At 37.4% G+C, this 13,724-nt stretch overlaps 2 protein-coding genes across 3 annotated transcripts; one reads left to right on the forward strand and one right to left on the reverse strand.

Moving 5' to 3' along the window:
- Window positions 1–5,383: 5,383 nt before the first annotated feature.
- On the forward strand, window positions 5,384–6,416 carry LOC131780413 (uncharacterized). The gene is made up of 2 exons (XM_066171147.1): window positions 5,384–5,585; window positions 6,169–6,416. Exons 1-2 carry the CDS (start codon window positions 5,384–5,386, stop codon window positions 6,414–6,416), a joined length of 450 nt encoding a protein of 149 aa, XP_066027244.1.
- Window positions 6,417–7,295: 879 nt separating this feature from the next.
- Window positions 7,296–13,058, reverse strand: LOC131780412 (uncharacterized). 2 transcript variants are annotated; one of them, XM_066171627.1, is made up of 7 exons: window positions 12,889–13,058; window positions 10,648–10,727; window positions 10,126–10,215; window positions 9,532–9,678; window positions 9,095–9,202; window positions 8,341–8,512; window positions 7,296–8,151 (listed from the first exon to the last, which is right to left on the reverse strand). In XM_066171627.1, the coding sequence occupies exons 2-7, from the start codon at window positions 10,654–10,656 to the stop codon at window positions 7,826–7,828; spliced, it is 852 nt and encodes a 283-aa protein (XP_066027724.1). In that variant the 5' UTR covers window positions 10,657–10,727; window positions 12,889–13,058; the 3' UTR covers window positions 7,296–7,825. The 2 variants fall into 2 exon arrangements, with proteins under 2 accessions (XP_066027724.1, XP_066027723.1); XM_066171626.1 differs by having other exon boundaries at window positions 10,648–13,058.
- Between the last annotated feature and the right edge of the window lie 666 nt (window positions 13,059–13,724).

The raw sequence follows: 13,724 nt of genomic DNA on the forward strand, positions 1-13,724 counted from the left end.
TTGTTAGCAGCAGTTGTTGCCGTGCCAAATGGAACGACAAAGTGAACTGGTTAAAATCAGTTAATACAAGCCGCCTAACTCAAGTACGTACCCATTTTATACAGTAACTTGAATGTCCATCAACTGTCACAAAGGAGTGAACTACTTGTCGTGGGATCTTTATCATTCTCAATTGATCCCTTTATGCGACGAAAAACTGTGATTGGATATAAAACGAATTCACGTGGTCTGAAGAGAGATAAAAAACATTACTACCATCCAAATTTAGACTGGTAAATGAAATGGTAAAGATTCATAGCTTAGTCTTTTCCGCCCTTTTTAAAAAACGACGGAACACTTTGGAGGTAATAACTGTGACTGTTTGGGCTAATGGTTTCCTTTAAGAAACATAGTCTAGGCTAAAAAAAACACTACAGTAGAAAGATTCCTGTAAGTGCTTTTGTGGTAGGTTTCCATTTCCCAAAATTAATCGCAGAAGGCTCTTAAATTCAAAGTGGATCCTTTGACAATTACAGCACCATAAGCTCCTTGACCATGCGTATTAATATACATTATCCGCGGGGAAGTTACCATAAATAAAGAGGTCTTCCCGTTTGAAATAATGTCTAGGAAATACGTTCTGTTAACCTTAAGGTTATATAGCTGACCACATGCTGTGGACAGTACGTGGTCATCTTCTAGTCTAACAGGTAAGGGTTCTGTCACAGAAATATTTGCAAAGGACAACATGGTGGCAGCTTCTGGTAAGGAGAGATATCTCTTGGGTAGACTGTCCCGGCAAACCTCCTATTTCCTAAATCTATACAGGCACAAAGCATCCTAAATATATCGTGCGGAAGGGGTCCTAGATCAGGAATTTTAATTCCATTTCTAAAGAAAATATACGCAACAAGAAGAAAAATTAATTAAGGACTGGAATGTCATCCAATTGGTTTTCACTGAGAAAGAATACTCTACGGCGATACGATCAATGCTCAAAAATGATTGTGGCTTACCAGTATTGTTAGAGTTATCAGGCTACTGTCATGGGATTTCCCCTTTCTCAATCTTCTCGGGTACCACGCTACTGGTATCACCAACAAGTTGACTGTAGTCGCACTCGGTTGTTTTTAGCGAATAGCTCTCACTGATAACTTTTCTTCGCAGCCTTTGCCTCTGCTTAGACGAGTCTGCATAAAATAAAGGAAGGTAAAGAAGTGTGCTTCCTTTTAAAAGGTCAAAACGCTCTGATATTTGAACAAATTAGATGACCACTGTCACTCTTAATTAAAAACCTTAAGTTCATTTATGAATGGCAGACTAAACTCTTGTTTTCAGGAATCTGATAGTTTCCAAGAGCTCTAACCTCATAGCTTTCCTATGTTGTATATCATCTGAGAAATCGAGAAATAATAAATTTCCATCTGCTTTTTTAAGAGTCTGTCCAAGAGAGACCGGGCAGGCGTGACACATACCATCTCACCGATTTCTTTAGGGTCACTAAGTTATTCAAGAATCCAGGGTGGTTCGGGCTCCACACCAAATTCGTGGGTTAAAAGGCTAAAATTAGCAACATAAACTCCGAAGTTCCCCCCCCCCCCCAAAAAAAAAAAATACATATATACATATATGGTGCATTGAGTAAAATTATAATAGGTATATAAAGTGTTTCATTTGTGTAAGTTACATTTGGCAAACGTTGCTTTCAACTGCCGACGTTCATTACTCAACTTGGTAATGTTTAATCTATGATATGTACATACCTTCATGATTAATGTTTTCTAATAGATTGTGTCACCGTCACAGAATTTCTATTATAAGTGATATCTGTTGTTTTTAGACATTAGTGCCACAAAACTAGCGTCAGCGATCACATTCTCAAATTAAAATTGAATGAATGAACATCAGGTCATGACCAAAACTTGAACAGATTAACGTCGGAGGTTAGGTATTTCAGAGGGACGTGATAAAAAATCTTTTACAAAAGGCCAAAAAGTTTTTTTCTGCCACAAACGTTGTGTTAAGATAAGTCTTTCCCGTGATGGTATGTTTGTCGACATACAATGTTGCCCATTAGAGATATTTGCAATTATTGGTTCTTTTTAAGTGGCCCTGTAGGATACGCAAATAAGCCTAGGCCATAAAATTTATTTGGCATTACAGATATCAGCACCTGTGTTTAAAAAGCAGGGATAGATAAATAAATGGTCAAAGTTTTCCTCAACGAGGACGTTTTTGAGGGATTAATGCTAATTGTAGACTGAGTTATGAATCAAGTTTGAAATAGGCCTGTACCATGAGGGATGTTTGATGTCAACTTACAAGCTGTCATGGAAGTGTTATCATTCCAAGTGATTGTCTGCTAAAACAGGAAGCCGTGAGAATAGCATAATTTGCAAAGGTTTAAAACCACAGCTTGCAGTTAACACAGATTTTTAACTTTAATTGATATTAAATTGCGTCTTGAGTCTCTTAGTAATCTCAACATGTTAAATTTTATTGGCATTGGAGACATCAACAGAGAACGTGCAGAGAAATGGCATGTCTATGTCTGTGTTTCCTAGAAGACGCGATTTTCCAGAGAATCTAAAATTAAACTCTAGAAAGTAACTAGGGACTTTAAGAAACGAGAATAGGGACGGCGACGGGGACCCCAAAACCCGCAAAAAGACTGGGGAGATAACGCCGTTGGGGCGGGAATTTCCGCTCATGATGTCTGAAAGAAGTTCGTAATCAACTTTTGATTAGCCACGATGATGGTGTGATAAACGATGAGGAACTTCTACTCCTGTACGATTTAAACAGGTCCGATAATGTTGATCTTCCGTACAATTCTTATCCTGGTTTTGACTTCGATGATTTGGAAAACGACGAATGCCTTTCAGTTTTTCGCTTCTACAAGAACGACTTACCATTTCTGGCTGAAGTATTGGGGATTCCTGAGGTAGTGGAGTGCTATCAAAGAAGTATCTGCAGCGGATTGGAAGCTCTTTGCATTTTTCTAAAGAGACATAGCTATCCTTGTCGATAATTAGACATGATTGCTCGCTTTGGGAAGCCTGTTCCAGTGTTATGCATGATAAACAACTACATGATCGACTACATCTACCAAGCACACAGTCACAGAATTTTGTAGTGGAATGATAGCATCTTACAAGGTAAATTGAAAGAAAATATTCTCGGTAGATGTTTGTCGACTGGCGCGACAAAATTCTTCAAAATTGTGCTGACAGATAAAAAAACCAAAACGGCTACATAAGTTGTAGAATGAATAAAGGGGTAAGTTTCTAAAGAAACTGTGGTGCTGCGTCGGTGGGAGAGTATAGCAGGTAATTTAGTGTTAACAACTGAGTTGAAACGTAAATTAGCCACCGTAAAGGGTAGAAAAAGCTGACGTTTCGAGTGTTAGCCCTTCGTCAGAGCGATTGGAGGAATTGTGGGTTGTGTGTGGGTTTATGTGTAGAAAGTGGAGCTACGCCATCGGTGGGAATATGGTGACAAGAAAACAGGAATAATGAACTTTAACATAATAAATGAACTTTAATATAAGGAATAAATTAGTTGAATGAAAAGCGCTAGTTCATTCCGTGGGGATTAAGGGTGCCGATTTGGAAGATAAATTTTTGTTCTAGTGTTTTACGGCTTTCCGAACTAGGCAGTTGTAAGGATCAGTAGGCTGCAAACTGCCATATGCTGTTTAGAATGATTAGGAAGATTAAAGTGTCTAGCGACTGGTTTGGATGCGTCCTTGTCATTTTTTTCCACGTCGCGAAGGTGTTCTCGGAATCGGTCACCTATCCGTCTTCCTGTTTCGCCGATGTATAACTTATTGCAATAAGTGCAAGTTATGTAGTAAATAACATTGGCGGAGGTACTCGTAAAGTGATCAGTGATCTTATTGGATCTCTTGGGTCCCGATATTTTCTCTACGTTATGAATGAAAGAACACTGAAGTTTTGCATCGTGAGCGAGCGCATTTGAAAGTTTCAGATTGGTCATTGGTTTGAAATGAACTCCTGACTAAAAAGTTGCCTATGTTTTTGTCACGTTTGAATGAAATAGGTGTGGGTTTTCGAAACGACAGTGCCAGTCTCTGAATCGTTTTGGAGTAATTCAAAATTTTTAAGAATGATAGATTTAACTGAGTGGTTGTGAGTATGAAATGTAAGAGTAAATGGAATCCGGTCAGTATTTTCCTTCTCAGCCGTTTGTAGTGCTGACTGTCGATCAATTTGTTAGGCACGGTGGTGGCCCGCTTGAACGACAGAGACAGTATAGCCACGTTTACCGAAAAACTGGCAGATTGCCTCTGATTTTTCGGAAAAATCAGAGTCGTCATTACATAAACGACAAAGTCTGAGAAACTGTGAAAAAGGTATGAAGTTCTTGACGTGAGATGGATGTGAAGATGAATACAACGAGTAACTACGTGAATCTGTAGGTTTGTAGTAAACACTAGTGCATAAACCGTTGCCTTCAATTGATATTTTGATGTCTAGAAAAGCCAAAGAAGTGTCATCAGGACTCGAGGGAAAACAAAACTAATTAGTTTCCCGAGGGACCATGCAGTAAGAGCTTTGTTATATATTTAGACTTTCCCTTTAACAATCATATGGCAGAAAAAAAACTAAAAAAAAGACTGCACAACTTCTTTATTCATAATCGTCAATCCTGCTGAATGAATAAGTCTTAATTTTATTACAAATGTTTCGAAGAACATAAAAAAGTAAAATAGGCTTTTATAACCTCAATAAGAAAAAAAAATCATTTGGAATTGTAAAAATTGATGGTAACATTTGCTACCGAAAATGCCTCTTTCGTTTAGTGTTTACAGTCTCCTGGCTATGAGAGTATTCGACGCGGGCAACAACTGCGCAATTGTGTCCCGGTCAGGATATATTTGAATTTGATCAGGGGCATGTGACCAAGAATTAACCAATGACAGTGCTCGTTGTGTTGAGTAAGAGTCTAGGTATATAACAATGTCGAATGTAATCCTCAGATGCAGTGAAGTAAGTCAATGTCCGACTATCAAGGATTTCTACTTTCTAAATGGAAATGGCAAAGAAAATGTTTACAATTTCTTACCAACAACATTACTTTTATTGTATGCATGGTTTTACGCAGGGTTTACAGCTGTGTTAGTAAGATTGGATCAGCGGGTCCAGACTCGATTGGTAGTCATTACAATTATCAAGACCACGACAGACAAGTAACATTGTTTAGCGGTATTCAACTGTGGACAGTGCCACGCAATGGTGATTACAGGATAGAAGCAATAGGAACCTCAGGGGGGTACGGTGAGAACAGTATCATAAAAACCGGAGGAAGAGGAGCACGGGTGATTGAAAACTTTAATTTGACCAAAGGTCATTAATAGACTTGTTGGTCAAAAAGGAGAAAAATGGAATTCAAACCGAGAAACTGCCGGAGGTGGTGGAGGTACATTTGTAGTGAAAGAAAACAACAAGTCTTTGATCATAGCTGGAGGTGGAGGAGGAGTCAACATCCAGGATGTGATGCATCCATAAACATAACAGGGAATGAAGGGAACAACTCGTCACTGGGGTCAGGAGGAAGCCAAGGACATGGAGGAAAAACTAGTGGTAAATTTGCAGATAAGCGGAGAAATAAGAAAAAAAAAAACCAATCAGTATATTCAATCCACCAGGACAGGAAGACGACAGTAAGATTTATCTAAACTTAATTATTGAGATTACCAATTCTAATTTTGAAGTTTTTCTTTTCTCGGAAGCACCTCTTAGAATATCTAAAGTTCAACTGAGTTTTCCGTTCAGTTTTTAAAAATCCAACACATTTATTTACTGCTCACCACCGATCTGTCAATATGCATATGTATCACTTCATTTATATTTCTCTTGTCCTGATAAGCTTTTGTATTTCTAGTAATTGACTACCCAATAATATTTTTAAATAAACTTCCAAAAATTGAGAAGTGCACTTAGTTGATTCCTCAGGAGCTCATTATCCGGAGCTTCCATCTTTCATACTTACCCTCTGAGTCAACCCTGTCCCGTATCTTTTAATTTTTGGAAGAACCTCCCACGGGGTTTTTCGCGGGTGTTTACATAATAGCTAACGCTCATAATAATAGCCAACGCTCTTAAGTAAGTAATCAAATAGGAGCCATCTATGAGACAACTGCTGCTCACTTTTCGTTTATTGTAGGTGGCGGCGGCGGCGGCTGGGGCTTCTACAATAATGGACAAGATACACAGTACTCTAAAAATAAAGGAGGTAAAGGATATCTTCAAGGAGGAGTGGGTGTAAATGCTACGGGTGGTTTCGGAGGGGGAGGTGGTTTACGTGGAGGCAACCATGGAGCTGGAGGTTATTCTGGAGGAAATGGTGGAGCTGATGAACAGTTCTCCTGTGGGGGAGGGGGTGGATCTTTTAACAATGGGACAAATCAGTAAAATAAATGTTGTTTTAATAGCTGTGAACATGGTAGAGTGATCATCACGTTTCTTCAGTGACATGCCCTTGGCAGCACTTTCACTAACGTGTAAGGCTAATTCTGTTTTGAAGGCTGATTGTTGTTAGTCTAAACTCCGGAGTTGAATTATCTTTTGTTTGATCTTCAAGTTTAGTTGCTGAGCATTTAAGGTGTTGACCGAACGGTGCAACCTGAGGAATTAAATCTATTTTCAATTTTAATACGATCAGTTATACCCAGTATCTTTGTTTTTCCGGCTGCTATGTGAGCCGACTGATTGCATTTTTTCGCATGACACAGATTGCAGTTTTACTGCCATTGGCGCTGGTTACAAGTTATACAAAAAACTTGTATTACAAGGCCTCGTTTGCTGAGTATCAATAGAATCTTTTATTTATAAATATTTTAGCTTTGTTTTGGTTATACGATGATACTCTTGATTCAAAGTTTCAAAGCTTTCAATAATACCTTAGGTTGGAAAGATCCAGACAGTAGAGAAGGGGAAAGCCGAAATATAGTGGCAAGGGCACAGCCCCCATTGCATATAATAGGCCAAGCCGAAAATAAAAAACAAAACTATCAATGAAATTTTTAAAAGCACAGTCCCCGTCAAAGTACCTGCTTTAGGGTTATGGAAATTTGAAAGCTTTTTGGTTTTACTAATAAATCTCATCAGTGATTCGGTCTTGTTTCTCTAAATACGTGAAAGTAAAATTAAGGATGTGAATAAGGTGTGCTGTTTTAAAATCATGTCCATTTATTAACTGGGAATACTCATACGCCTGTCGGGCGAACTTATGTAATAAGTAATAAGTTTTGTTTATTGAAATCACACTCAGCAATTAAAAACAAAGATATGAAATCATCATTATAAAAACCCTTAACATGACATTACGTGACATTTCTAACGATGTAGTTGCTGTAATAAGCAAAATTATTGTTAAAAAATGGGATTAAAAACAAAAGGACTTAAATAAAAAAACAACCTCTGGACTGAATGTCTGCCGTGCTAAAATATCTTTGCTTCTCAGCCTTGGCTTCCTAAGACTCCTGATACTATCAGCTACAGTCAGTACAGATTTAAGATACATTGCTAATTGGAAATACGATCTCATGCATGGGAAACGGTGAAATTTCTCTCTTCTCAAAATTGTAACTTTCAGTAAAACAGTGTCTATCGAATTTGTAATATGAGTAGCGCCACAGCGGCGCCGAGAACACATCTCACTAAAAGCTGGACTACTAAATTAAAAATGTAAAAAAGAAAGAGCCACTGTGGGTTCAAATATTACTGCTTATCTTGGGGGTAACAAAAAAAGCGTTGAATGTTTATGATATAATAAACACCTGATTTCCGTTAGCATTTTGTCTTCAACACGGTGAAGATACCTACAACGCGATGGATACGTTTCGTTCATCATATGGGCGTAGCTCATCATATGGGCGTGGTCTATAGTATGTTGGACGTTGGCAAACATATTGGGAACAATATACATAGTTAACCAAGTGCTTTGACCAACAAAACCACAAAAAACACTCCCGGATCGTAACGCATGTACGTGAAGCTATCTTGGTTTCAATTTTCCAGTATCCTCCAATATTGGAACACCAACACTTATCCCAATAGGTAACGGTGCCTTTTCCACCTGCGCACAGATTACATGGGTGAATTGGCGGAAATGATCTCGCATTTCGACGACTGCGATGTTGCGTTCCTGTTGTAGAAAGAAGAGACACAACTGCATTAAATGTGTCACAACAAGTAAAGTTTGCTTAACAAGAGTTTGGTTTGGGTTTGGGTTCTCTTCATAAATTAATAAAAGTCATAAGGAAAGCGCGAACGCAATTTAGCCTTCTGTTTTTTTTCGGTATACGCATTTCAAAATTCTCTGTCCTTGACTCACCTTCTGTCTCAACCCTTGTAGAAGTCAATGAGTCGTCCATCATTTTCACCTGATATATCGGGTATTGTGGACAAAAGTTTGCCAACTCCTCGCTCAGTTGAGACCGATTAGCCATCTCTTTGTCTACTATCCACTTGCTTTCAATTATTTTGGTCTTGTCCTTGTCTAATTCCTGCAAAATAGCAACAGGATTTCTTAGTATTTTTCAGCTATCCCTAAGCAAAAGAGAAATCATGCGTCTCCTGTACTTCTCACCAATCGATGCACTAGTCAGCTAGCAACTAGGACAATATCTAATTCTTGTAAAACGGCAACGAGATGTTTAAGAATTTTTCAGCAACGTATCTTTCTGTAAAAGAGAAGCTATGCGCATCCCACAGTGTTCACAAATCAGTACACTGTATTCTTTGGTCAGCCAGCCGCCAGGACAAAACCATTGAAACCCGTGCCCACATATTTCTCTTCTTGAATTTTTCATTGGTTTCTCAACAATAGACTGGGATACCTAGTTAAGTTTCCAAAATGTTCCCAGCTTCTTATAATGATCCAAGATGTGAGACATTTAAGTGGCAGCACCTCGAATGATGATTATAGCGAATAGTTAGCAAATAAAGACTTAACAGCAGTTGTGTTTTTTAATAAAAGATGAAAGATTAGGGAATTTTGTGACCGTTTTATTTCTTTGCCATCTAATAATGTTTAAATAATACAGTTTCTCGGAGTCGTTTGTCTGAAGAAAGGATCATGTCCTTACCTCTGTCCGGTCAAGATCACTCTCGAGTTTTGCTGGTGTCGGCATCTCTTCTGACAGTGGCATAAGGTAGCATATCTTTTTTTCCGGCAACAGCATCATAGTCATATTCTGTTTTACAATAAAAGAGGAATTTTTCGATAATCCCAATGTTGCTTTAACACTGATGTTTCATTTACACGAAAACATAAGTTTGTAAGCATGATGAATATGTCCCCTTTGTCTTGTCTAGTAAAGGGTAGCTGATCATGTTCAGCGTTGTCCCAGTTGGCTTAAAGAGGTCTCATCAAGACTTGCTATGCTTGAAACACGATAAAAAGATTGTGCTTTATAATGAGTCAGTTGGGTTTGAACTGATTAAGCACTTTTTTAGGTTTGATCGACGATTTGATAAATCCTAATGTTTTTACACCGCTTGACGCTAAAACAAATAGACTTACCGTCTTAAAGTCGTGCAAAATATTGCTTTCGTCCACGTCATTATGAGCAGGAACTTTAAACAGTTCAGTTTGCTTTTCCGTGGCCACTTCGATGGTCTCGTTGTACTCTGTCCCAGTCTCGCTGATATGAACTTTATAATCCACAACCTGTGCAATAGAAAATGCTCAGATTAGAGCGGAGTCTTCTTATATTCAGAACGGTGCGCTGACCTTTGAATTTTGACAGGTTTGTTGAGATATATAGTAAAAATATTTACGTAGAATGTAGCTACAAAGGACAATAGGAATCGCGATAACGCGACGGTCTGAGTGAAGTTTAATTACAACATTGTGGCAAGCAAAGGGATTTGTATCTCTAATGAAAGATGCATTTCTAAGTGCAGCGAAGCTTAAATTTTAAATCCAGTTATTTTGGTGATTGGTTTTGAAACGTTTAATTTTTTCAAAAAATTATACGAGCGAGAGGTTATCAGAAAATGACGGTAAAAGAAGACAGAGAAGGAAAAAAAGGCAAGCTCTTCATGGCATGCAAGATGAATTACTGCTGAGCCTTTTTGTGCTGATTATTGGATTGAGAGGAAATAATTAATTTACTTTCTTGGAAGGAGAGCGAGCGGAACGGACGGGACTTGCAGATGTCCAGTTTGCTGTGGCAACAAGCAGCAGGATTACGAGGGCTGGTTTCTACAAAGAACGAACAAAATACATAGAGATTGTCATTAATTATTTTAATTAATTTCTTCTAATCACTGAAAAACACGAGATGAAGCCCTTAGTCAACCCATAAAAGTTCATCTAACTCCTACTTTCAAAATTTTTATTTCTATAAAAACTGTTGCTAACAAGATGATACTGCGCTGGGAAAAATGGGAGACATCCTTTAGATTCTTTCTATGTAACTTAGCCGACATTCAATAATCAAAGTTTAGAAATAAAGATGCAGTTAAAAGTCAATCATAATAATGATGACAATATTCAGTAAAATACAGATACACAGTTGACGAAAAAGAGGCCATGATCAATACATCAGTTCTAGAAATCTGTTTCAATTGTTTGTGTAGTGCATGCAATTATAACTAGGCGATATCTAAACTTAAACAGTGTCTGTTCACTTACAGCGAGCATAGTTGTTAGCTTCTTGGCTCAGCTTTGTTTGGTTTACTCCGTCAATTTTCTTCTTGGCGTTGCTCGTCTCTCTTTGAATGAAGTTGGCGTGTACTGTAACTTGGACGTGCTTTGCTTCTTTTTATGCCGTACTTAATGCTATGCATATGCATTATTAATGCATATTTGAATTTTATGTTTCAGCGAGAGGTACATTTTATTATTGGTAATTCAGTTTCGATTTTGAGGAAGTATCAGGGTGCGTGGAAAAGAAATATCAGAAGTGCTTGCTGCATAAGGTATTTTGTAACGATTAACTGATGGGTTAATTCAACAAATACAGTTTTTTGACTTCGGTAATTGCTTACAGTTGTTTCTGGCATCTTATGTAAGTGAATCATTCACCTTCTATCATTCAAAACGCGATTCTAAACCGGGATGTAGGAGTTGCTCTGATTCGCTTCAGCATAAAGGAAACGGGAAATTCAATGGTTATTCTTGGATATCTGATCATGTAATTCTGATTCATATTTCCGCATCCCAGCGGACAATCTATGCTTAACTTCCTTGTTTTTATTTAATTACAGTAATCGCTACCTGTTTCAGCCAACAGGTGTCTTTTCTCATAGTTGTTACTCAGTCTTTGACACTTTGTCTTTCTTTGTTGCTTCCTTTCAAATGCTTACAACTCAAAAAGAAAATCCTAACCACTAAAAGTTTCATTTTAATATCCCTACTTAGTGAGTATGGCTTGCATTGAGAACATCTCGGTGGATGTAACAGTTTTCATGGGTTCCTACAAGTTTGTCAATATGATTGTGGAACTTTATAATGCAAGGCGAGAATTCCGACAATTTTGTATTTTAATTTTACAGCTTGAACCCACAAGTACACATGCTTGGCGCCCTTAATATTATCTTCATAGGTAAATGAATTTATGCTCAATTAACATGTATCTTTGCATTTGATTGTTTACCCTTCAGATATCAATGCCCGCCTGGCTATGGGATAAATTCATTTGTGATTATAAGCTTTCACACCTGTGTTTCATCAATCGCGAAAAAGTAGATGTTCAAGGTTTGACTTACGTTTGTATCTAAAACTTAAGTTATTTTTAAACTACGGGAATAAAGAGGTGTTTTATTAACAAATAAGTAAGGACTGACAAGAAAGTAATGATTCAATTTTATTGTCCTCTAAAGCAGGAAGAAAATCATAAAGAACGATAGAGACAAGGTAGAAATACTGTAAAGTATTTGAAAAGTGCCCACGTCCTTTCCGTGGGGCCTGTGAAAGAGGCGTAACCGAACCTGTGTGACAACAAAACTCCTATTGTAGATTCAATTTACAACCAGCCATTTTGTTACCAAAATCTCCATGCTTATCAAGAGCGAGTTTACCACTCTACAAAATATCCTGGAAAGATTACCAAACATGCTTGATTCCTTACACAAGCATAAGTAAATATGCTGTCATACACTGCAAATATTTGCGAAATGCCGTCGTTGCTGACTCACATCGACTCACTTGAAAGACATAAAATAATCATACTAAATATTAAACGACGAAGAGGAAATGAACCTAGAGAGGGTATATTTTTTACTACAAAAATGATAACTTGTGTTGAAAAAAGAAAAGCTTCCGTGAAGACACATAAAGCTCAGAGAAAGCATTCCATTCTATGTCATGCGAAAAATATTCGATCTAAAGAAAGCAGATGGCGAGTAAACTTTTAAAACACAGATAACTGGTTATCAACTCTAAAGTACAAAACACAAACAGCGGTCGGATAAAGGTGACACTGAGCCACCACTTCATTTCAAATTATTCTTAAAATGAGCACAATGACTTAGAAACAGAGAACACAGGAAATTCTAATGAGGTTCACAAACAATGACGGAAAATGAAAAATAATTATGTTATCTTCAGAAAAACAGAAGTAAGTCTTAATACGCTTAGACAGTGAATCAAAGTATTTCTCTGCAAAACATTTGCAGTGTTACGCATACCCATAACTATTTCTCAGGATATGTTGCGTGATGTTTGCCTTGCTTTCAGCAAACACGGAACTTGATGATATTTCGTCATTTTCAAGGGGGATACAGACTTGTACAAATTAATTGAAAGACGCCGAGAATTGTTAAAGCAGGTTACATTTGCTATACTTGCATTATTTCTGCTTTTCTTTATTGTCTATCTCTTGCATTTTCTTCCCGGTTTAAGGAGACACTTACCTTGGATCTTAAAACTTACTTGTTCTTCCTTATTTGTTTGGGGAACCAAGCATTCCTCGTGGCGTTGACGTATTTCGAATTGCCAGTTTCATTTAGACTCAACTCTTGAAAACTAATTGTCAATTGCCTCGGATATCAGTGTTCCGTGATTGCTGAAACACTGATGAAGACTCTGAAATGACGCTTGAATTTGATAAGTTTTGGGATCAATATTGATCATTAGCATTTGAATGCCAAGATACCTGTCAGTTTCTGAGCGTAAACTCATTAACGAAACTGAATTAAAACGAGCCGAAGATGGGTGTTAAAGGGTCTTTCTGGAGGAAAAAGAAATTAAACAACACAAGTTCAACTCTGCAAAAAGATGTTGTAGAAACATTTAAAACCGAAAGAAAGCTGTTACAAACAGAAAACCCATGGAGATGTTCTGACTGCTAAGCACAGACAATGAGATGTTTGATTTCATCACATCCTACGTGCGGAGTACTTTGAGGTTTTTACAAAGTGTCAAAGGCCAAATATCAACTCTGAAAAAATTTACCTTGTTGTCTGAAACAAAAATAAATAAGTGTGACAAGATAACTAAGGAAGGAACAAGGAAGTTAAGAATAGAATTTTCACGAGGATTAGGTGTGTAGATGTTCAAACAGTTGTAATCCATCGATTGAACAATTATGATGTTCCAGTTTCTGTTTAAAAGGAGTTTTTTAGTATCATATCAGGGAATGAATAAAGCTACATTTGAAGAGCCTTATTATTAAGTTTACAAAGAAGAACAAACAAACTAAAAAACTGGTCAAGAATGAATTAATTTTCTAGGAAGTATGAATGAAAATATGGATCGAAAAAAAAATT

The sequence above is a fragment of the Pocillopora verrucosa genome, chromosome 8 (assembly GCF_036669915.1).
Source record: "Pocillopora verrucosa isolate sample1 chromosome 8, ASM3666991v2, whole genome shotgun sequence".
Lineage (NCBI taxonomy): Eukaryota > Metazoa > Cnidaria > Anthozoa > Scleractinia > Pocilloporidae > Pocillopora > Pocillopora verrucosa.